Source organism: Pocillopora verrucosa, chromosome 1 (genome assembly GCF_036669915.1).
Source record: "Pocillopora verrucosa isolate sample1 chromosome 1, ASM3666991v2, whole genome shotgun sequence".
Taxonomy (NCBI): Eukaryota; Metazoa; Cnidaria; class Anthozoa; order Scleractinia; family Pocilloporidae; genus Pocillopora; species Pocillopora verrucosa.
The window spans coordinates 25987096-26008020 of record NC_089312.1 but is presented as its reverse complement, the minus strand read 5'-3'; the positions used below and the strand labels follow the sequence as shown (position 1 = coordinate 26008020).

The 20925-nt window shown below is 37.5% G+C and overlaps 2 protein-coding genes across 6 annotated transcripts; one reads left to right on the top strand and one right to left on the bottom strand.

Moving 5' to 3' along the window:
• Nucleotides 1-191: 191 nt before the first annotated feature.
• LOC131771638 (coagulation factor XIII A chain) lies at nucleotides 192-5267 on the bottom strand. Of its 4 annotated transcripts, none has more exons than XM_059087486.2 (6): nucleotides 4452-5267; nucleotides 3443-3527; nucleotides 2835-2879; nucleotides 2103-2200; nucleotides 1304-1489; nucleotides 192-656 (listed from the first exon to the last, which is right to left on the bottom strand). In XM_059087486.2, the coding sequence occupies exons 2-6, from the start codon at nucleotides 3475-3477 to the stop codon at nucleotides 412-414; spliced, it is 609 nt and encodes a 202-aa protein (XP_058943469.2). In that variant the 5' UTR covers nucleotides 3478-3527; nucleotides 4452-5267; the 3' UTR covers nucleotides 192-411. The 4 variants fall into 4 exon arrangements, with proteins under 4 accessions (XP_058943469.2, XP_058943472.2, XP_058943471.2 ...); XM_059087489.2 differs by having other exon boundaries at nucleotides 4716-5267; XM_059087488.2 differs by lacking the exon at nucleotides 4452-5267 and adding an exon at nucleotides 3744-4444.
• A 670-nt stretch (nucleotides 5268-5937) lies between these two features.
• LOC131771620 (kinesin-like protein KIF23) lies at nucleotides 5938-20514 on the top strand. 2 transcript variants are annotated; one of them, XM_059087458.2, is made up of 35 exons: nucleotides 5938-6049; nucleotides 6122-6203; nucleotides 6906-6998; nucleotides 7466-7501; nucleotides 7706-7811; nucleotides 8482-8618; nucleotides 9114-9232; nucleotides 9776-9836; nucleotides 10371-10477; nucleotides 10731-10843; nucleotides 11028-11149; nucleotides 11272-11374; nucleotides 12115-12206; nucleotides 12327-12392; nucleotides 12860-12913; nucleotides 13036-13097; nucleotides 13479-13513; nucleotides 13672-13719; nucleotides 13896-13963; nucleotides 14111-14213; nucleotides 14546-14604; nucleotides 14716-14756; nucleotides 14891-14936; nucleotides 15110-15172; nucleotides 15919-15978; nucleotides 16377-16427; nucleotides 16637-16726; nucleotides 16959-17054; nucleotides 17139-17220; nucleotides 17436-17512; nucleotides 17804-17872; nucleotides 18537-18634; nucleotides 19047-19113; nucleotides 19208-19269; nucleotides 19940-20514. In XM_059087458.2, exons 1-35 carry the CDS (start codon nucleotides 6039-6041, stop codon nucleotides 19953-19955), a joined length of 2595 nt encoding a protein of 864 aa, XP_058943441.1. In that variant the 5' UTR covers nucleotides 5938-6038; the 3' UTR covers nucleotides 19956-20514. The 2 variants fall into 2 exon arrangements, with proteins under 2 accessions (XP_058943441.1, XP_058943442.1); XM_059087459.2 differs by lacking the exon at nucleotides 17804-17872.
• Nucleotides 20515-20925: the final 411 nt, after the last annotated feature.

Here is a 20925-nt window from a genome sequence, read left to right as displayed (position 1 = left end):
TAAAACATTTCAAAAGTTGCCATAATGTAAAAAAAGTCTGCTTCAAAACTGGGAAACGCGGTAGTCTTGATGAGGACGGAAACTCATTTTCTTCACAAAACTTTAAATTTTTCAGTGTTTATCAAGTTCTGCAATCATGGAAAGAATCCTGGTTTTCTAAATTGTAGATAAATTTCTAAAGTAAAGGGGAAAATAAAACTGTTTATTGTCCGCTGTACGTAGTATATTTAAAAACGTCGGAATCTATATCGAAATATCTACAACGTACGTGTGAAACATACAGCAACGCCTAATTATTATAACCTGCTCCGATCTTTTCTTTTTTAATTAGCTCAGATGGAGTTGGTGAAGTTTTACTGTTTTAACTAGACGTCTTCCATCAAACGGTTACGTCCCTTAAGGGTCAAAGGGTTAGATTAAACAAATCCGTTCTCTGTTTTTACATCGATACAAAGCTGTTTCTCCTGAAGATTCCCTGGACTTTGTTTCTACCATGACGCCATAATGACTGGGCACTGCCTGCGCTGACGTCATGACTGACAAGTGAATTGATTTTTTGTTGGCTTCTTTGAGTTGCATTCCCCACTGCGAGAGCTGAAGGATATCTTGAATCTTGATGCGCACACTGTTTTCTCTGCTTTTGGGATTATCTTCGTCTGCAAAAATCAAGTTGGTTATGCGTCAACCTGAAGGAAAGTTCTTCGAAAGGATGTGACAGTTACAACTAGAAATTAGAAATCATCCTTGGTTTGGATCTCTCTGGTATAAAAGCGCATTCCATGGCAAAAGCTGAGAAGGGTGTAAGCTCCTTGTAAAGCAAAACTAAAGGGAAACAAATAACATGAACAGTAAAACTTTCCACAAATCAATGAGGCCACCTTGGTCGCACTTTAGAGCCAGTTTAGGGTCTAGATGAAATGTTTATAGCACAATTGTTAACTTATTCAGATTTTTGTTCTTGTCTCCCATAGGAAGAAAGCGGGCAGAGACGTGTAACCTATTCTAGGTTATATCCTTCTGATGAGAATTGTTTCAACGCTCTAATCCTAACTCTTTGATAGCCAGAAAATATGGCCAAACAGCACAGCTTCTTAAGCTGGACGTCAAAAACAAAATGGGATCCGCAACGAAATAGAGAGTTTTGTTCTGTTCTAATTCTTGCCTCACAATCCATATCGGAAAAAGTGCTTGAGGAGAGGCATCGATGAGAATATCGTCAGTGTTTGCTTGTGCTTATACTAGCTTGTAGTGTGTATCAAACACAGAATCTACGTAATAAATCACTGCATTGTTGCCTATTTACCAGAGACAAAGAGGAGCGTGATAACGTCAGAGTCCGGATTGTAGTCTCTGTTAAACTTGACTGTTACATCAAACACCTCCCCTCTCCTTAGTACTAACTCCTCAATCTCCGGGTAATTTTCTGTTTTGTGAGCTGCTTGGTTTTCTGTTATGTGAAAGTTAATCATCTCGGCCTGCAACTCGTTTTCTGGAAGAAGAAAAAAGGTGAAGACTCAGTTCTACATTTACTTCAGTTTCAGCTAAGTCCTGAGTCCGGTTTACTCTGTCGGAGTTATCAATTGGTCTTTACTGTTATACTTTTTTGTTGCTAATATTTTTTAAGGGCATCGCATAGCTTCGACGAAATTATTCTCAACGCATTCAGCCATAAATTGGTTACAGAATGAAAAATAGAATGAGCGAGATGGTAAGTTTTGAGCTCGGTAAAGAAATAGAGAAAGATATTTTTCGTCTTCTCACGAGCGTGGGTTAAAGAATTAAAAAAATTCTGCGTTTTTTAGTAGAACGCGACAAGACGAAAAACTTCTATCTTTAGAGTAAAAGTGTTTTAAACATTTCGATGTTGGATCGAGAGGGTTGCAATGACTGAGACTGAAGTAGACAATACTGTTTGTAAAAAGTGTTTTAGTCCGCCGATGTACTTTAATCGAACCTAGCTTATCTTAAAAAACATCATGTACCAGGCGTATATAACATCAAAATATAATCTCAGCCGTATTAACCATGTTAGCTGGATAAGGAAAAGCTAAATGCACGCACATTTACGCACAATTACGTATAAAGTGTAAGAATTTTAAAACCTTTTTCTGTCAGATTTCTGTTCCTCGAATCGACTTGTTTTGCACTGGTGACAAAAGAACTTTCCTCGTCTTTTTGCCTTTCACAAGAACCAGTAGGTCTAAATGAAAAGTACAACAAGGTCGTAAGATCTCGTAAGGGTATTTCAACTTGACCGAATTGGCAATCGGCATCAATCTTTTTTGGTCGATCGAATTTTTTCCTTGCATGCGTAGAAGCAGAAAAATTATCAGCCACAGGTCGACCATAACTCGATCCGGCAATTAAACTTGTTTCCAGGGTCTTTCCTCCTCTTCGCTCTAGAACGTTGGGACCTTGCATTAAGAAGAAGGCTTTTTTATCTGAATGAGGGTAGCCTTAAGAACAGGTGTACTCTGTTTCGTTTTTCAGCCGAACGGAGACAAGCGTGAGGCGAGCGCAAAAAAAAAAGAAAGAAAAATAATGCCTGTACTCACGCTATTGTTATTAGTCGCGCCCTTTCCCTCGCGCGTAACTAGCGCTTGCCACGCTCCGTTCGCCTGTGAAACGCAAAAAATTAGCCGGGTCTGCGGGCTAAGATGAATGAGCTGCTGTTCTATGATGCATCCTAACTCCTACAAGTCACAATTATTTGTTTGATGATCCCAGACTCGGGAAGTATCAGTAAACTAAAAAAGAACAAGGGCTCTTTTCCAGACGAAAGATTGCTGAATGATATACAATGTTTCGTGTTGAGCTTTGAAAGTGACACTTACTGTCTCTGTTGAAAAGCGTCACCGGGTTCTACTGAATTCTTCCGCCTGAAGGAAAAGCAAACGTTTAATATTTTATAACCATTAGAAAATTAGGGCGTCGGCTGTACTAATGTTATTTCAGTTGCACAAGGTACTGGAATTCTGTCTCCAAAGTCGAGGTCGAAGTCGTTTTTATCGACTAATTCCACTTCTAGCAATATGCAGACATCTTGCTTTCACTCAGGACATCAGATCGATGCCGGTAGATATTGCCATTACTGTAATCATCATTCGTGAGAGATACTATGAAAATCGTGGTCTCATGTTTACATAAGCACCGATCGACACGCAAACTTACTTAAGGGCGCTTAAGAAGGACATAAATGAAGGCAGACTAATCGAGAGAGATCCACCCGAACGACGTGGTTTGCGTTGCTAGGCGCAGACCCGAAGGATCTTTTGTTACACAAACAAGGGAGACGTGAGAGCTCGTACTACTCTATATATCTATTTAATACTGATTTAATAAAATGTAAAATCGATCTCCGTGGAAAAAAACACTTTTATTCCACCTTTAGGTGAACTATTACCGGACGGTTCTTTAAAATCAATAAATCCTAACAGCTTACCACCAACGCGTGAGAAAGGTCCCTTTGTGCCTCATGGATGGATATTTCCGCTGAAAAGAAAGGAACTTCAGGTTCTGCTAGATTCCTGTGTCAAAAAAGGAACCAACGAAACAGCTTTGTTTGCAACTTCTCAAAAGACGAACCGTGTTTACAACTCAGGCTCGAGTATACGGTACTCTTATTGTTCTTTGTCAACCCTTGCAATGTCTACATGATATCTATATCATATTGTCTAAATGATGAAAAAAAAACCAAACCTGACCACTCAGCTTGAAACTCCCTGCTACAATTCTTTCTTTACCTTTGATCCGGCTGATGTAGCGATCTTCAATTCGGCTTCGAGTGGCGATTTTACACCTCAGTTTAAAATTAAATTAAGTTCTAAGCTATGGTTCGTGTAAGAAGAAGCCTAAAAGGAGCACAGTCTAATCCTTTCTGAAACGAGAATAGATGGCGGTCTTTGTTCAAGGAGATTAGTGTGTCTACAAACGAAATTATATTTTCAATTTAGTTTTTGAAGCAACCACACGATTCTTCACTTGACAACAGCTAATTAAAATTTTGATTCAGTCTACAGGGCATCGTGCTAGGATCCACAATGAATAGTTTCAGTAAAGGTCTTAGTTTTCATTTAGTAGTGCGAATACAAGTTGATGTCGGGTGGAAGCTAGCATACTATTCAATTAATTCAATCAGTTTCGAGTTCGTGATAATAATGAAACGATCAACTTCTCTCACACTTGCTTTGTTTTGTTTTATTGGTATGGCCAGTCATGGCTTGGTTTGGAAAAAATATCAGGCCATGGCAAAAATCGATTTTTACCTAAGACAACAGTCATTTACTAAATCTAGTGAAAGTGGCTGCAGTTTTTTGTTGTTGATATGTTTTTCGGTTAGTCGTTTGTGCGTACCAGAGCACCACGCGGAAAAAATACAAACAAGACAAATAAAACAAAAATCATGGTAAAACAAAACAAAAACGTGACGGTGAGGTCACGTGTCAAAGTACCAGATGATACCTTACTGAAACCGTCTGCCAGTGTGTCCCCTGAAATCAAGAGTTCTGGTCACTTTTCTGAAAGCTTAGCCACGTTGTATCTTGCTCTGACAGTTATATCTATCAATGAATTTTACTGTTAACAAGCTTAGAGTGGGTTGGTCAAGGAGCTAATATAGTAATCTCCGGTCCTTGATATTTACTATACTTCAACGAGTCAAAATCAACGATCTGAGGTCATTCCCAAATTGGAACTTTTTTAAATTAAGGATTAACCTTTTCGTCCATGGCTCTCTTTTATTCCTCAACTAAAAGCGATGGGAGAGTTCTTGCGTTTGGCACAGATCAGAGGTTGAAAATGAGAAGTGATGACCGGCGATGGGGTGTTCAGCGCATCTGAGTTATTACATAAAAAGCTTTGATAAAGGCAAAGTGCTTTGGTAGTTTTTCACGACCACGTTACCCTGGCTAAAATGATGGCGCTCTCGATGTCCGTAGGCGTCATTGGGTTGCGGAAAGGGTGCACACTTTTGCCGTCCTGCTAACCAGCCAATGGTTTCCTGGCTTCTGAATCCCTGGTAGGCAGTTTCAAGTTTTCAAATGAACAGGGCGTCAACCAGAAGCCTTGGAAAAGCTGCAGACAATGCGTAGTCCAAGAGCGTCCACGCAGTTTAGTTAAATCTCATTCTGTGTACCTTGTCTGCAGAGCATACTACTTGTATATGAGAGGATATATTCCCATGTACCTGTGCCAATCTGACTTGGTGCTAGGAGTGGCTCCACAAGATCGATTTAACAAACTCCATATTTGTGTGCTTTTGTCCAAAACAAATTAATGTCGAGGTTAGAGGTCTGAACATCACAACTCTTGGCATCAGCTAAAATCCGAAACACCGAACATGCTGGTACTCCGGAACATGTTCGGTGTTCCAGCATGTTTAGGGATGTTCCAGCATCGAGTCCGGCATGTTTTAGCGTTCCAGCTTTTAACACGTGCCACAAATCTACTCAGCCCCCCACCCCCCACCTCACCCCCTACAACTCCAGCGAGGTCTTGAACTTTGCAATGACCTATCTCACCAGTGAGTCCTCATTTCATGGCGCGGCTGGAGGTCTTTAGTTCTATTTCTTCGAGGGGGAAGAAAGATCTTTTCAATGACTAGCGCTGGTGATAGTATTGAGACAGAACAAATAACGTTTCTCCATTACCTTCTAACGGGTGCCAGTTGAACACACCGTGACCATCTGAATCTTGCTTTTGATATGAAGATCATTCTATCTTAAAAGGGTACCAAAGATCTAATGCGAGCAATTGGAATAAATCAAAATGATTCAAAAAAGCTAAGTATGGACCGCAAAGCAGTCTCCAAGAAATCATAGCTGAGCCTGCAAAACATGAAATCTTGACAGCGGTCGTTACATGGAGTATGCGCTCCTCAAGAAATATAATTTCATACACGTCTCTGATTGGTCGGTTTAAACCAACACCGCCAGGGCGGTTTGATTCAAGAATTATTGGACCGACATTTTGATTTTCGACTTGTTATTTGGAAACTCTGTGCCAATTTCTATGGTGGAAATCATCTGTTTTAGATAATAATGCGACCAATGTAAGTATAAAACATATTTAAAGTAATTTGATTTGTTGTTTTGATGTTAAACTGCCTCGTGTTTCTGTTTAGCCCGAAAACTCCTTCTTCGACGAAGACCCCGCGCAGTGCGAAGACACCAAGACGACCTACAGGCAACAAGGATCCTGTCGAGGTAAGGAAAGGAGACTTTTCATCTAAAGGTCGTATACGTTCCGGTAATTTGTTCGTTCAAGCGACAGCACGAAGGATCTTTGTGAATCCACTGAAGGTATAGTACGAACGAGTTACCGGGTGATATAGTGGAAGCTGACAGCTTTCAGCATTTTAAATCTAAACTTAAATCGTACTTAAATATTTGATTGTAATGATTTTGATTTATATTTTGTCTTTTCTTTTAAGGGAGTTTTTACACAGGGATAACCTCTTAACTTCCTTTTCTAGAAGTATTTTCTTTTTAGTTTTATTTGTATATAATAGTTATCATCTGCTTCTGGAATAAATAAAGTATGTATGTATGTATGTATGTATGTACGTCTGACGCACGATGCGCCGGCAAAATAGTTGTTGGGTTTTCATGTATCCCTTGTTCAAATTGCCAGTGCGGCACTGAAAACGAGAATTGTGGCGTAAATTGTGATCCGTTTAAGATATTCACGAAACAAAACAGGGTACATGTTCCAGAATTGTGTCAAAGAAACACAATCGGAAGTAAGTGTGATAGCTAGCTAAAGCAACAATGCCTCCATGACCTGCTGAATTCGAAAAGTAAATATGTAAGTCCGCAAGCCTCTTCTGCGATGGTACTACAATCTTACAGGGTAATATAAGACGCAGATGCAAGGTGAATGTTATCCAAATCCTTCGTTATTTCTAGGTGTATTGCCGAGTCAGACCTCTCGGCAATAATGAAGAAGAATCTTGCGTTCACATTATCAGCGATACTGTGTTACAGCTAACAGCGCCAAAGGTAAGCACAATGACGTGTGTACCATGAACAGCTTGTATGAATAGAGCATCTTGATCCAAAGCCTGAAGTTTTTACAGCATTAGACATGTAGACTAGCTATGCGAGACGTTCAAAAAATAAGAAAAGGGGAAAAAACGGTATTTTGTGCTCTGTGCTTTTTAGAAGGTTTGGTATTCTGCTTTTACTCAACAATTTTCCTGTTTTGGTATGAAGTTGGGGTAAACATTTCAACGGAGTGATTAAAACATACGTGAATTTTAAAATTCTTTAAATCTTAGAATAAGTGTCTCTCCTCACTAAAGGTCCCCTTTTGAGTACTGATGTGCACAGATTTTCCTGTTTCTTTGTGAAGCTCATATGGGAAAAAATAACTGATTGGTTGCACAGTTTCCTTTCAGATGTTGGATTGACCATATTGTTACCACTGGGTTACATCTAGATAATATTCTGATGAAATTCTCTTCCAGAATTCTGCAGGATACAAGTCTGGCCACCGAATAGAGGTAAGTAGGAAAATCTCAATTTAATAGCATCATGTGTGAAAAATGCATGTAGATATTAAAAGTGGAAATGCAATGGATCAAAACCACTTTGTCACACCTGAACAGTTCAACCGATCAATACACTGTATAAGTAACTTAGCTAAGATGTCTCACAATCTCTTAACAGAGTTCATATGAAAGTGTTTATTATCATTCTAAACCCAGACACAACATACATTCAAAAAGATTTATGATGAGAAGACATCCCAGAAGGTGCTTTATGATAATGTGGCCATGCCCTTGGTTGATGATTTGATTCATGGTAAAAATGGTAAGTATTAGATTTACACTTTGTGTGCATTCAAAGGTAAACAAGTTGACTTTTACTGCTACTAATTTTCTTAGATTGAGAAACCTCTGTATATTCTGGACAACAAAATCAACCAGCTAGAGTTTTATTTAGCATTTTTAAAAACTCTGAAATACATGAATGGGAATCATAGATTTAGCTGGTGGGAAAATTCAGAACAATGTTTCATCATCCAAGTTGAGGCTGTATGCCAAAATTGAGTCAGTCTTAAGTGATTGCAGAAAATGACCAAAATCTCAAAGGAAATGTGTAATATGTAATACCCCTCTGTTCGAGTTGTTGCATGTTTCTCTGTGTCCAAATAGAGACATGTTTATATACCTCACTGTGAGTGATTATGGTGATATTCAAACACCTTTTGGAAGCTTAACACATGGCTTACAGTACCCCTCAAAAGTAAGTCCCGCAAGACTTGATCCTCACTTTTTTCGATCCTCAGTTTTTCAAAAACTTTGAGGATTGAATCACATTTTGAGATGTTCAAGTCAAGTTTCAAGAGGCTTGAAACAAAGAAAGAGAGGAAGTTTGAATAATTTTTAATTACTCAGTTGACTTGGTTAAGAGACTTGTTGAAACTCTTGGGGTTACCAGTTCCTGATGGCACTGTCTTTGTGCTTCCTTCTAATCACAGGTTTGATATTTGCTTATGGTATCACTGGGTCTGGTAAGACACACACCATGACAGGAATGCCCAGTGACAGTGGCTTGCTTCCAAGGTGTTTAGATGTCATCTTTAACTCTATTGGAGAATTGCAGGCTCCTAAATATGTAAGTTATAAATGGTTTTCCATGGCAAGATAGGATATATTTATTGTAAGTTGCCTAATTGATGAAGAAATGGTATTCTTGTTTACCTGTACTTGTTTTATTGTCTAGAATAACACTGTAATTAAGCATGTTTCATTTCCATTTGCTGTAAGTTTACCAGTAGAGCAGTATATCCTTTTGCTTTAATTGTGTACAATTTAAAATCAATCAGAAGATGTTACTGCATTTATATGATTTAAAAATATTTTAGCAGATTTTTTTAACTGTGAATAGTATGGTCTATGACCATGTTAAAAATATAATCATGTAACCAAGAACTCTTTTGCTTTTTATCTACTACATGTACATTTGGCTATAATTATGATGATAGTGGCTAAATTATTTTTCAAGTGACACTGGATATTTTCTCTTCTACTGCATTTTCATCAGGTAGAGATAACTTTTCAATAACAGTCACCAAAATATAACTTTCTCTGGGTATTCTTCTCCTTTTAGGTCTTTAAACCAGACAAATCCAATGGCATTGAAATACAAACAGAACTTGAAGCAAAACTTGAGAAAGAAAAACGTGTAAAAGAAGCTGCTCTCCAGGCAGCTCAAGGAGGTAGAAACAGGTAAAGGGAACAGCATTCTTTTGGAATAATTGATATATTAAGTACATATCAGTTTGGTCTGATACTGATAACTTCTCAATTGCATGCACAAACCTTATGATGAGAGCCCATTTGGATTAAACTTTGACTATTTTAACCAGAGTGACTGAGTCTGGTATAGTACAGTGGTGGGGTAGAAAAAGTAGGCAGACATCAGAAGATAAAGGGTTCAACCCTTGTTGGGAATAGGGCAACAATTAATGATCTGTTTGTTTAAGCCACACAGACTCTTTTTGTTTCTATCTAGTTCAGTTTATATACAACTTATTCTAAAACTGGAAGGAAGACCTAAAAATCTACCCATGGAATAGCAAACCTTTGATAAATTTCTTTCTTAGTAGAAAGCAGTATCAATCAGAACTCCTGATATTAAAAAGATACAGCAGCTTTAAGATAATACAAGTCAGCAGCTGACATAATTTTACTTTACTTGTTGGTACTCCCTTCTTGTACATGTACATTAATTTTCCTTTTTTTCTGTGATTTTTAATGATGTTTATCCAGGAATGCTGATAATGACTTTGCTGATCTCATAAGAGTAGCTGAGACAGGAGTTATTTCTGGAGTGAGTGAGATTTATTTATTTCTGTTTTAATACAGCACAATGATGACAATTATTTTTTGTCTTACTTTCCTCTGAAAGTGCATGTGAACAAGGATTGCAATAAGTGCAATAGTGCCAGTTACTATCATGGTTGATACTTATCTCTTGTCGTGGAATTTTACTCATGGGTCAATTTGCTGATAGCACCAATTGAGCTAATTCAGGTTTAAAGTAGCAGTTATAGTAACATTCAGTTTATATACATGTATAGTTCTTGTAAGCAAGCAACCTGGTCCATGAATAAAGGGGGCAAGTTTCTAAAGAAACTGTGGCACTGCATCAATAAGAGAGTATAATAGGGTAATTAAGTATAATCAACTAAGTTGATAACATAAATTGGCCACCAAAAATAATTTTATAGCTGATGTTTCGAGGGTTAGCACTATGTCAGTCAATGTTACATCTTAAGTTTAAAGAAGTGCAATCCAAGTGGTATAGACTATACAGACATTTACAACCTGCTTCAAAGATTATATACCACAACTTTATTTGCAGGTGGATGAGGATAACAGCTATGCAGTGTTTGTGTCATACTTTGAAATATACAACAACTACATTTATGATCTGCTTGATGAGACTCCTGTGGATCCCATTTGTCCAAAGTAAGTTGACCTCACACACTGGTATTGAAACAACTAGGATTTATGCATTGTCATCTTGTGCATATACAACCATTGTTTTGTTGTGGTTGCCTTTCATTTCTAGTGTCTGAAAGGTTTGTTATCCTGCTTGCACAAACAATTTACACACAGTATTACTGTGTTAGGTAGTAACCTATATATCATAACTAAGTTCAAGACAGTACTTCTCCAAGTGCATTTAAGTATTGATTAATTGTGCCCTTTGATTTTACAGACCACCAGTTTCAAAAAATCTTAGAGAAGACATGAATCGTAACATGTATGTCAGTGGTGTCACAGAAATTGAAGTCAAAAGCACAGAAGAGGCTTACAGCATATTCTGGAAAGGTGAGTAACCAGTACTTTTAGAGACATCTCAGGGAAAGATTTTCTATTAATTTCAATTAAAACAATTCTGTATTTCAGAGGTAGTAAGCTTCCATTTTTGACTGTAAACTTGTATACAAGTGCATATCTACATCTGTCTTGCATGTAAAATTATTAAAAATTTACTTTCTATGGAACCTCCTAGGCCAAAAGAAAAGGCGTGTCGCCAACACAGTACTGAATCGTGAGTCCAGTAGGAGCCACAGTGTGTTTGCCATCAAACTTGTACAAGCACCATTAGATCCTGACGGTGAAGAGGTCTTACAGGTAAAATATTGGTTTAGTTGATTTTTTAAATTCACTTCACCTAGATTCCTACAGAAAAACAGTGAAGAACATTCTTAAGCATTCAAATGGTTGACCATGTTTTAAACATATCTCCTGAGCAGGACAAAAATCAGATTGCTGTAGCCACATTATCACTGTGTGATCTAGCAGGGTCTGAGAGGACAAATAGGACCAGAGCTGGTGGAGACAGACTGCGAGAAGCAGGTAAATTCCACTTTGATACAGGGTTGTAAACTTTTTCACAGCTGGCTCAAGATATGGGATACATTGTGAGGATCAAGTATTGAGAGTTGTCAAAATAAGTAGGCAACCGGCAAATTTCACCATCTACTTTGAAAAACATGCTGGCTATTCCAAATGCTTGTGGTTCAATTTTTAACATGGAAGCATGACATTGTGCTGCCTTCATGTACTTTTTATTGCAGTCCATTAACCCAAATCTTTATGACAACCCTGAGTATTTCATCAACTTGAGCCAAATATTTTCCTGTTTGCCACAACCTCTCAGTTTGAGTTTTTATAGAGTTTTTCAGGGAATTCTCAGGAATGCTTTAGTTTTTTTTTTATGTATGTACCAGGGTTGCTAGCTCATAATATTAAAATCTGGTCAAGGTACTGGCAAAGTCCCTAGAGTTGCCACACTTAAAGTCTATGTGAAATAACTAACACACATTTTTGTATATTATATTGTCTCCCACTTGATTTCACCTTTTCGTATATAATGAATCAGTTCTTTGTCAAGTATGTCAAAAGGGTGAAGAACTTTCCACAAATCACATTTGTTACCCCAGCAAAAGGTAACAGCAGGGTAAAAGGAAACATAAAAACCTCTCTTAATCTTGTCATGTTGCTACCATACCATTCCTTTTTAAGTTTTGCAAGATGAAGGTGAACAATCATAATCATGTGAATTTATCTAAGGATGAATCTCTCGCTCTCATTAGGTAACATCAATGCATCCTTGATGACATTAAGAACTTGTATGGAGGTTCTAAGAGAGAACCAAGCAAATGCTGAGAATGGTGTTTCTCCAAAGGTAGTTTGCTTTCATAATATTTACAATACTGGTAAATGAGTTATATGTGCACTTTAGAGGGTACACACTCCTTGGTGCTGTGTGCACTGATTATTTGTTAAAATTTTTTGATTTCTTCAGATTGTCCCCTATAGAGACACAAAGTTGACTCATCTGTTTAAGAATTTCTTTGATGGAGAAGGAAAGGTAAGAAAAAAGCCATACCTATTGCTTCTCAAGGGAAAGTTTGTCATAAAGAGAAACCAACATTCCTTTAATAATTTAATGCTTATTTAGTGCAATATACATATGGATATAATCTAATGGGCTTTAAAACAACTGAAATAAAATAGGTAAATCTAACAATTAAAAACTAAACAAATTGGTATCTGCAGATCTCACCATCATGGAAATTACTATGTCAAGATTCCTTTGCTATTCAGCTGTTTCCACCTTAATTTTTCTGGCAGTAAATGTGATGTGATCTGCTGCCAGAAATAACCATTCTAGAAGCACACAATTTGTTAATGGAGGAGTTTGACAAAAACAAAATATCCTTCACATATTTATCCTGTTAAACCAATCTTGAAGACCTTGTTTTATAATTATATCTTTGTGAATATTGATCTCCAATTTACTATCTTTTTGGATTGATGATGTTTGCTTCTCTCCAGGTGCGCATGGTGGTCTGTTTAAACCCCAATGCTGATGATTATGATGAGAGTGTGGTAAGAGGCCCAAAAACAATTTTTGTACAGCTTGTACAGTCACAGTTTTATGTTTTGGACTTCGGAACAGATTAAATTTACTTAATATCTCTTTTAATGGAGTGTCTTTTGTATCACTTCAGCATGTCATGAAATTTGCAGAAGTTACACAAGATGTTGTTATAGCCAGACCAGAGTCAGTCAGGTAAAATTGCATTAGTTCAAATACTGTGCTTCTCAAATGACGAACCTGTTTTAAATTAAAATTTGTCTATTGAAGCAAGAAATGTCTCAAATAGCAAGTGTACCTATAGATTAAAACTAAAACAATTAGAGTGATTGCTCAAAGATCTCATTTTGAACTTTCACTTTGACTTGCAAAAGGTATAGAGTAGGCCAAACTAATTCAAACTCCACTCTTTTTTAATCTTTACCTTATTCTTTAGTTTGGTTTAGCAAGAGACATAGTGGCTCAGCATTCAACTGAACCTTGAATGTTATATCCACAGGCTAAATTATTTGTTTATCTGTGTTCACAACAATTACAAGAACTTCCATTGTACTGTTCTATTTCTTGCTTGTTTAGATTTGACACTGGACTAACTCCAGGAAGAAGAAGAGGTATGTTTCAGTTGACAATTTTACACAATCTGTGTACATGTACATGTATCATTGATCCTTCCTTCCTTCTCATTTGCCTTTCAATACTTTTTAAAAAATATTTATTGATTTGTATCAGGGGTTTTTCCCTGCTGATTTTTCCTCTTCTAATCTTTTAGCAAATCAAATGTACAAGGAAGTTCTAGCAAAGGTTGAAGAAAGTAATGGTATGTACACCTAAATACTTTGTCTAATTTTAAAACATTTTTTCTATTGAAGCAGAAATAAAGGAAGTAATTCTTGATAGGAGACAAAGCTGACTTCAACTTATCCGTATATTTATCCACCTTTTCATCGAAGAATCATGCAAAGTCATCTGTGGACTGGTATATTAAATTTACAGGTGACGGTGAAACTGTGATTGTAGCCAAGCCAGTTCATACCATGGGACCGCCTTTCCCTCTATTTGAGGTAAGTTGTACTGTTTTGGACTGTTTTCAAATGCAGGTATTGTAAGTAGTGAAGTGAATTTATGATGAGGCTCCATGTACAATGATGAAGATGTGATTTTCCATTTGATTTCTTTAGTTGTTCTTGTTGTTGTGTTTTTTTTATCAGTTGAATTCTCCAGAAGATAGCACAACACTGGTAAATTTGATGCACTACCTTCAAGATAGACAAAGACGGCGACAAACCCTTATTGATGATTTGTCAAGAAAAGGTATTGTCTATAGAATTTGTTGCATGTGATGCAAATGTTGACTCAAACACTGGAAATTGAGATACTAGTATTTCTATTTAAATTAACAATCTACCAGTTTTGGCTTTTGAGTCTTTTCATACCTCTTGAGCCCGTGTTTCAATTTTAGTGAACAATTTCCGAGTTCGTTTTCCAAGTTAAGTCAGGTATGGCTAGATTTTTTTTTTCGGTATTTCCCACTTAAATCCGTGAGGAAAACATCACCATAAATTAAAAAGAAAATTCAAAATATGAGGAATTTATTGTACAATAATGTTCTAGGACCTTACTGTTACCTTAATTTTATGTCACAGAGGGAGTTTTCAGGGCTCATCTATTGGCATTGGAAAAAGAAAACAGTCAAGCAAATGGAGTAAGTTAGAACAGCCAGGTGCTGTCAGAGTCATTTTCATTGTTTCAAATGTCTTGTTTTGTCTTGAGTATCAAATATCGTTAATTGCAATATTTTTCTGGTATTTGTTAGATTGTAGCAAGCCTTAAAGCAACAATTGAGGAGAAAGACAGGTATGATTTGCTAATCTTCATTTCAAACTATATCATTTCCTTTATAGAAGTATTTTCCATGTCCTTCACCTGTAAAGTGAACTTGAAAATATAAATAAAATGTTGAGAAAATAACGCGGTGACCCTCTTTCCAGAGATATTCAGAAACTTGAAAGAAGGCTGAAGGCGCTAACACAAAAGGTACAATAACTTTTGTTGTTGTTGTTGTTCTTCTTTTTCTTCTTCTATTATTATTATTATTATTATTATTATTATTTTATTATTGGTGTTTTGATCATGTGACCGGTAACGATCGGTGTGTCATTAGAGGAAGCAAGGAAATGACGATCTTTCTGAATAATTCTCTCTTTAAGAACGAGATGCTTCAGAAGACGGCAGAGATGTACGAACAAGACAAGAAAGAACTACGATATGAGGTACGTAATTTTATATTTTATTGCGAGAACCACATGACGAACGTCAAAACTTGCCCTTTCCATTTTCCTATCAGTCAGTGGAAAAGAAGTAAACACTGAGGACTGACGGAGCTGGTTCTGGTCTTTTTTCTGTCTTTTGAGCCAATCAGTTTTAAGACTTCTCGGTACCGGAATTATCCGCATAATATGAGAGAATTTTAGTGCCAATTCAGAGGTTTCCAGAAAAGCTGTTTACCGGTGGTCCACAATCGCCGTCTGTTAAGCCTTCGATCAGGCTTTCGTGTTTGTGTTTCGCCTGACTGAAACCCTCGCTCATCATTGGAAACATAAGTGCAAAGTATTTCCCAATACTTTTTGAGGAAGCGCGTAGGGTGGAGTTTTTGTGCTCCATTTGCACCGGCCAGTATCAGTTCATCCGGTTGAGTCAAACCTGGAAAAACGGAAGGTACTCCATAATATCTATATCAGATCCTGAATCCTCTTTGGAAGCCACACTTTCTTGAAGTTGAGGTTTAAGAAATCCTTAGAGGAAATCTGTCGCAGTAGTTTTGTTCATCTTAAACAGATGAAAGTATAGAAAACATTTTCAGCTTTGCGAGATTTGCTTCGGTAATTAGCATAAATAAGACAGGGAAAACTACGGCAAGGGACTGCGCATACCGGAGACGTAGACATAAGTTCGTCAGTGAACATCTAACGACAGTTTTGTTGGTGTGTATTGACGATAACGTGAACATCTTTCTTAGCTGGATGATCAGAAGAAAAGAGCAGACAAAGAGAAGACCGACAAACTTAAAATGCGCCAGGTAAGAATTGTCAGTTGACAAGTTACATCTGATGCTTTCAACTTGAAAGATTGGAATAATAAAATTGAACTTTGAGTTGTTCGTTTGCAAGACTCACCGATTGATGGATGGGACATACTATGAAAGAGTTACTTTTGGCCAGTGATCGGTATCCGTAGGTCAGCGCACAGGGTGGCCCATTCAGACAGTAATTGCAGTTTCTCAACATGCTGAGGAGACAGGCAACATAATTGCTTTCTACCAGCCATGCACTTTGCTCTACTTTGTTGTAAACCTTATGAAAGAGTTATTGAATTTTGGCGATAAAAATGCCATCGTTATATACGTTTATGAATAACATATAGCGATAAATATGTATATATATTTTTTTGTCTTTTTTTTCCTTTGGTTTTGCTTAGGCCTTGAAAGGAGTTGTGTCACAAGAAAAGGGAAAATGGGAACGGGAGTGTGTAAGTCAAATTTCTTGGTGCTTTTAAATACTATTCAATTCATGTTTATTTTTGTTAGTTTTAGAATTATGGGATTAAGGGAAAGTGATAGTCGATCGAACTTCACTTGTGCCTTAAGAAAAGAAATAAATTTTCGTTCTCGTTTGAGTAATTTTAAGGAAAATTTTCAGTCGTTCCTACGTTTGTGTGATTTCTGGCTCTTTTTTCAGTCGAAACGCGTCAAGGACAAGGAAATGGAGATGCAGGCCAAAATGTGGCAGAAAGAGGAAAAACTAAGACAACTCAAGGAGATTGTGCAGGTACGTTGCTTTGTACAACCTGTCTGTGCTTCACCGTGTTCTTTATATCGTCACTATCAGCTATATCGGTCCTTGGCAATTATTATTATTATTATAATTATTATTATTATAATTATTATTATTATTATTATTATTTCATCTGTTACTTTGTTGTTTGAAAAAAAGAAATTCACGTAGGATTAAAATTTACATCGAGAGGATTAAGTATAAATCTCATTTTTTTCCTCTTCAGAATATGAAGACGAATGACTCGGGTCCTGTTACTCGTGCTCAACTTAAAGCCGCCTCCATGCCTAGATCGAAGTCTCCACCGCCTGTTTCCAGAAAGGTAACTCGATATTAGTTACGAAAAATACATCCAGAATTGCGCGGTTTGTGTCATCGTTGATAAAAATTTCTCTTCGTGTTTCAGCCTCCGATCAAATCTCGTCACAGACGATCCAAGTCTTCGGATTGTTGGATAGAGCACAAACCCTTGACTCACCTAGAAACAGGTACTAGTAGTATGCGTGAATGCGAAAATGTATAGTTATGGTATGGAACACCAGGATGTGCAATACTAAACGGGTAACATAATGCAACATCCTGGTTCTCTGTTTGGTCTCACCAAAAATATATTCAATGTCGCAAGTTACAATGTTAACGAACAGCACGTCTCTGTTTTAGACTACAACCCTTGTCTGTTAACAAAATTTCTTTCACGTGGCAGGCACAGTAATGAAACCGTCGATAAAGAACAAGAAAACCGTTGCCAGGCCTGGTGAGAAGGACTTCAAAGACACTAATGTAAGTACGGTATCCTTAGTGTCTCTTCATTCATAAGGCATACAACCGCCTCTTTAAAAAATTTTAAGTTCATGTACACGAAGCAATTTGTCTTTTTTGTCTCAATTTCCTCTGGAAAGCCTTTTCCAATTAGTTTTCTGGTGCCTTTTTTCCGAAATTTAAGTATGACATGATTATCTCCGATAAGAGCTTTTCCATCCAATGTTAAATTGCTATGTACTCTGAAATCTTCTTGCACCTCTAGTTTTTGTTACATGATAAGGTATTTGGATGTGTTCCTTATTTGTGTAGGCCACAAACTATGTTTTAGCCCACCAAGAGGAAGATTCTGCTGGTGAAATTGAGACTAAGTTGATCAAAGTGAGTTTGAACCACTTGCTTAATTTTTCGAATATTTTCATGTGTTACCGTTTTCATTCCTTAGAATAGATCAAGTACCTTTTTTTGATTGAAACAAAGGAAGGGGTCACTTCACTTACATGTACAGTAATCGTAAATCCTTGTTGCCATATGTTCGTCTGGATCGCCCCGGTTATTCAAGTTATGCTCAGGAAATCGGAAAGTTTGCGTGTCGAAATCAGGCCAATGACCACTAACGATACGGAGGATTGGTGCAACCACCATTCCCTAGAAAGACCTTATTTTTTGCTCATGCTGGTTTCATACATTTTCCGTGGTCTTCCGAGTCATATAGGAAACCAGGGCGATCGGTAGGATGCGAGCGATCATATGGAAAGCAGACGTGAATGCTGGGAAGAACGCCTATCAATTGAAATTCGTAACATCAGACTAAACTAATCACAACTGCGGTCAGAACAAAAGTATATGTCACAGGAAGCCAATTAGAACTAAAACAAAACCAATGTTATCGCCCTAAGTGCGGGAAAATATGAGTACAAGTCTATTAGTTTATTAAGGTTTGCATATTATAAATTGAGATTATAGCAATGTTGATATTTATCTCTTTCAATAAATTGCTTGTCAAGTACGACGAGCTCCTTACACGAGTGTAACTAAACTGCAGGGAGACGTGTACAAGACTGTGGGAGGAGGTCACTGCATCCAGTTTACAGAGGTGGAAACTTTGAAAACAAGATCTGACGAGCTAACTAGTCCGGGACGGTAAGTGCAACAAGCTGTGTTTTGTTGATAAAGACGAGGATTCTGCCGAAACTTTTTTAAATCAAGGGACCCTTTATACAAATAAATGAGACGGATGTAGAATTGGCAGGGTGGAACTGCAATGGATTACTTTGTCGCTTGATATTATTTCTGACTCTCACATTGACTACCTGTGAAAGATCATGGACGCAAAATCTTGAAGACGAAATTCGTGAGGGTAACTAACGATGGATTAGTGTCACAACCAGAGGAGTAGTTACAGCCTTTCTACAGAAAGGATGTGAATACTTCTCTCAATATCCTACCCGAGTCCGGAATACTTTGACCCAAGGCTTGGCAGTGGAGTGATACATGATTCTGTCTTCTACTTCTTGGATAATTTACCTTAATTTACATATTTTTTTGTGAACAGAAAACGACACGCGTCTGACTCGATCGATGATGAGAGCCATTCCAGCTGGACTGATGTGGAAACAAGGGTAGGAGACCAATTGATGGGTCTTCATTTCTCCCTCGTTTAAAGTCATTCTAAACGCAGGGATACTCAACAAACTTTGCTTTTTTTTATTTCAGTGTTCAACGGCAATCGAAGGCAGACCTGGGACTGGACCCAGTTATTGTCACACTGCAGCTAAGTAAGTCCAAAAATAAAGCGAGTCGTTTGTCACATGAATAGACAAGTAACGTCTCCCTCTCTTTAGCCGTTGTTGTATAATACTCCAAACAGCCCTGTCTTTAAATGTATGTTGATAATACCGAACAGCTGTGGCCTTTATTGAGAGTTTTGTGCATTCCTTTTACGAGAATCCGTGCTTTTAGCACCTCGCGCCTTGATCGCATTGAGAAAATAAATAAAATAACCAAAATGTTTTACCCTCGAGAAATATGACATCCTCAGGTTGACATTTCCTTGTTCGACACTGGTTAGAAAAGGAAGGAAACCCATTTTAAGTCAGGAAAAGAATGTTTTGAGTCGGATTAAATTAAAATGATCTTCACTCATTTGCTGTGATCGTTCAGTTTTGTATTGTAATATGTGGTACAATGTTAGCGAGTAGGAAACACGTCTGTAAGAGTCAGGGAATGTTGATAATTATTGCCTATGACAAGCCTGGTAAAATTTGTTTAACATACTTCCCACGTTATGACCAGTAAGCTCTTTCTATTAAATGCATGCCTGTTTTAGGGAAAGGGAAACATTAGAAATCACGCCAGTAGAGTTCATCCAGTGAAACTGCTAACCCGATACAGTAATACGCGGTTCCTGGTTCCGAGAACTTACCTGTTCTCTCTTTGATTCCACAGGAAAAAGAAGCCTTAGAGATGTCACTTCTGCAATGTGTCGGGTGGTTTCTTGTACAAATATCGTGCGTCCTCTGCTGTGGCGGGATCTAGACTCGAGACTGACGAGAAACATAAATTACCTTGCTAATTGATTTCGATCGTCAAACTATGATGTGGACATTTATTTGCCCATAGCTTAAAGAAATAGTTTTAACAAATGAAATCCCTTGTAAATGAACCCCTCCTTCGGAGCGAAAGTTAAGGATATCAAATAAAGCTTCTTTCCAACGGTCATGATAGTTGGTAATAGTTTCAACTTTCATTCGCTATCATTAACTATCATGTTTGCTTTCAAACGGCTCATGACAGTAGATGGTAGTGGTAGTTGAAACTATCGTCAACTATCATGACCGTTTTAAGAGGCAAGTTGAGTTATACCAACGGCGCTATCATTCTGTTTCTTTGAATCCATAGTTGACTCTTATCGATTACTGATGTTCCATTTTTTAATCTTTTGTTTCCATTTTAGTATTTTTTTTTCACTTAATCCACCGATAAGTGGTCAATGTAAAAAGCCCTAGATAATAACTAATAAATATTAGTACTGAAGTTTGTGTGTTTTTGTTGTCGCTTCCTCTTCGATGATAAGTTCCGTGCATCACTACAAGTACTGAAAACTCGCTCTAAATAATACCTAGTAATTAACTCACGACGGTCATTAGGCCTCCTGCATCGATGTGTCAAAGTTTGCCACGGCCTCATTAAGATCGTTTCACCTTTCCAGCTCCCTTCAGTTTTTAGTTGGGCATTCTTTTCTCTGCTGTTCTTGAAATTCTTTATCATAAAATTTATAACGTACTTCAAAAGCGAGGCTTGGTGGCGAAAGTAGCTAGTCTTGCGTAAACGTACAAAAGCGCTATTAGATCAAAGTCAATGTTCCTGTGGCTTGCAGTGCTTAAGAAATGACCTCTCAATGGAAATTGATGTTTGGTTGCTACTTAAAATAA

Excerpts from the sequence above, each read along its gene's own strand:
- LOC131771638 (XM_059087486.2), bottom strand. The coding sequence starts at position 3,477 with ATGAGGCACAAAGGGACCTTTCTCACGCGTTGGTG. Across the intron at positions 1,490-2,102 it reads CAGAAATCTGACAGAAAAAG|AAAACGAGTTGCAGGCCGAG; the intron begins GTTTTAAAATTC and ends TTCTTCTTCCAG. Across the intron at positions 657-1,303 it reads CACGCTCCTCTTTGTCTCTG|ACGAAGATAATCCCAAAAGC; the intron begins GTAAATAGGCAA and ends TGATTTTTGCAG.
- LOC131771620 (XM_059087458.2), top strand. Across the intron at positions 10,478-10,730 it reads GTGGATCCCATTTGTCCAAA|ACCACCAGTTTCAAAAAATC; the intron begins GTAAGTTGACCT and ends TTGATTTTACAG. Across the intron at positions 14,757-14,890 it reads ACAATTGAGGAGAAAGACAG|AGATATTCAGAAACTTGAAA; the intron begins GTATGATTTGCT and ends CCCTCTTTCCAG.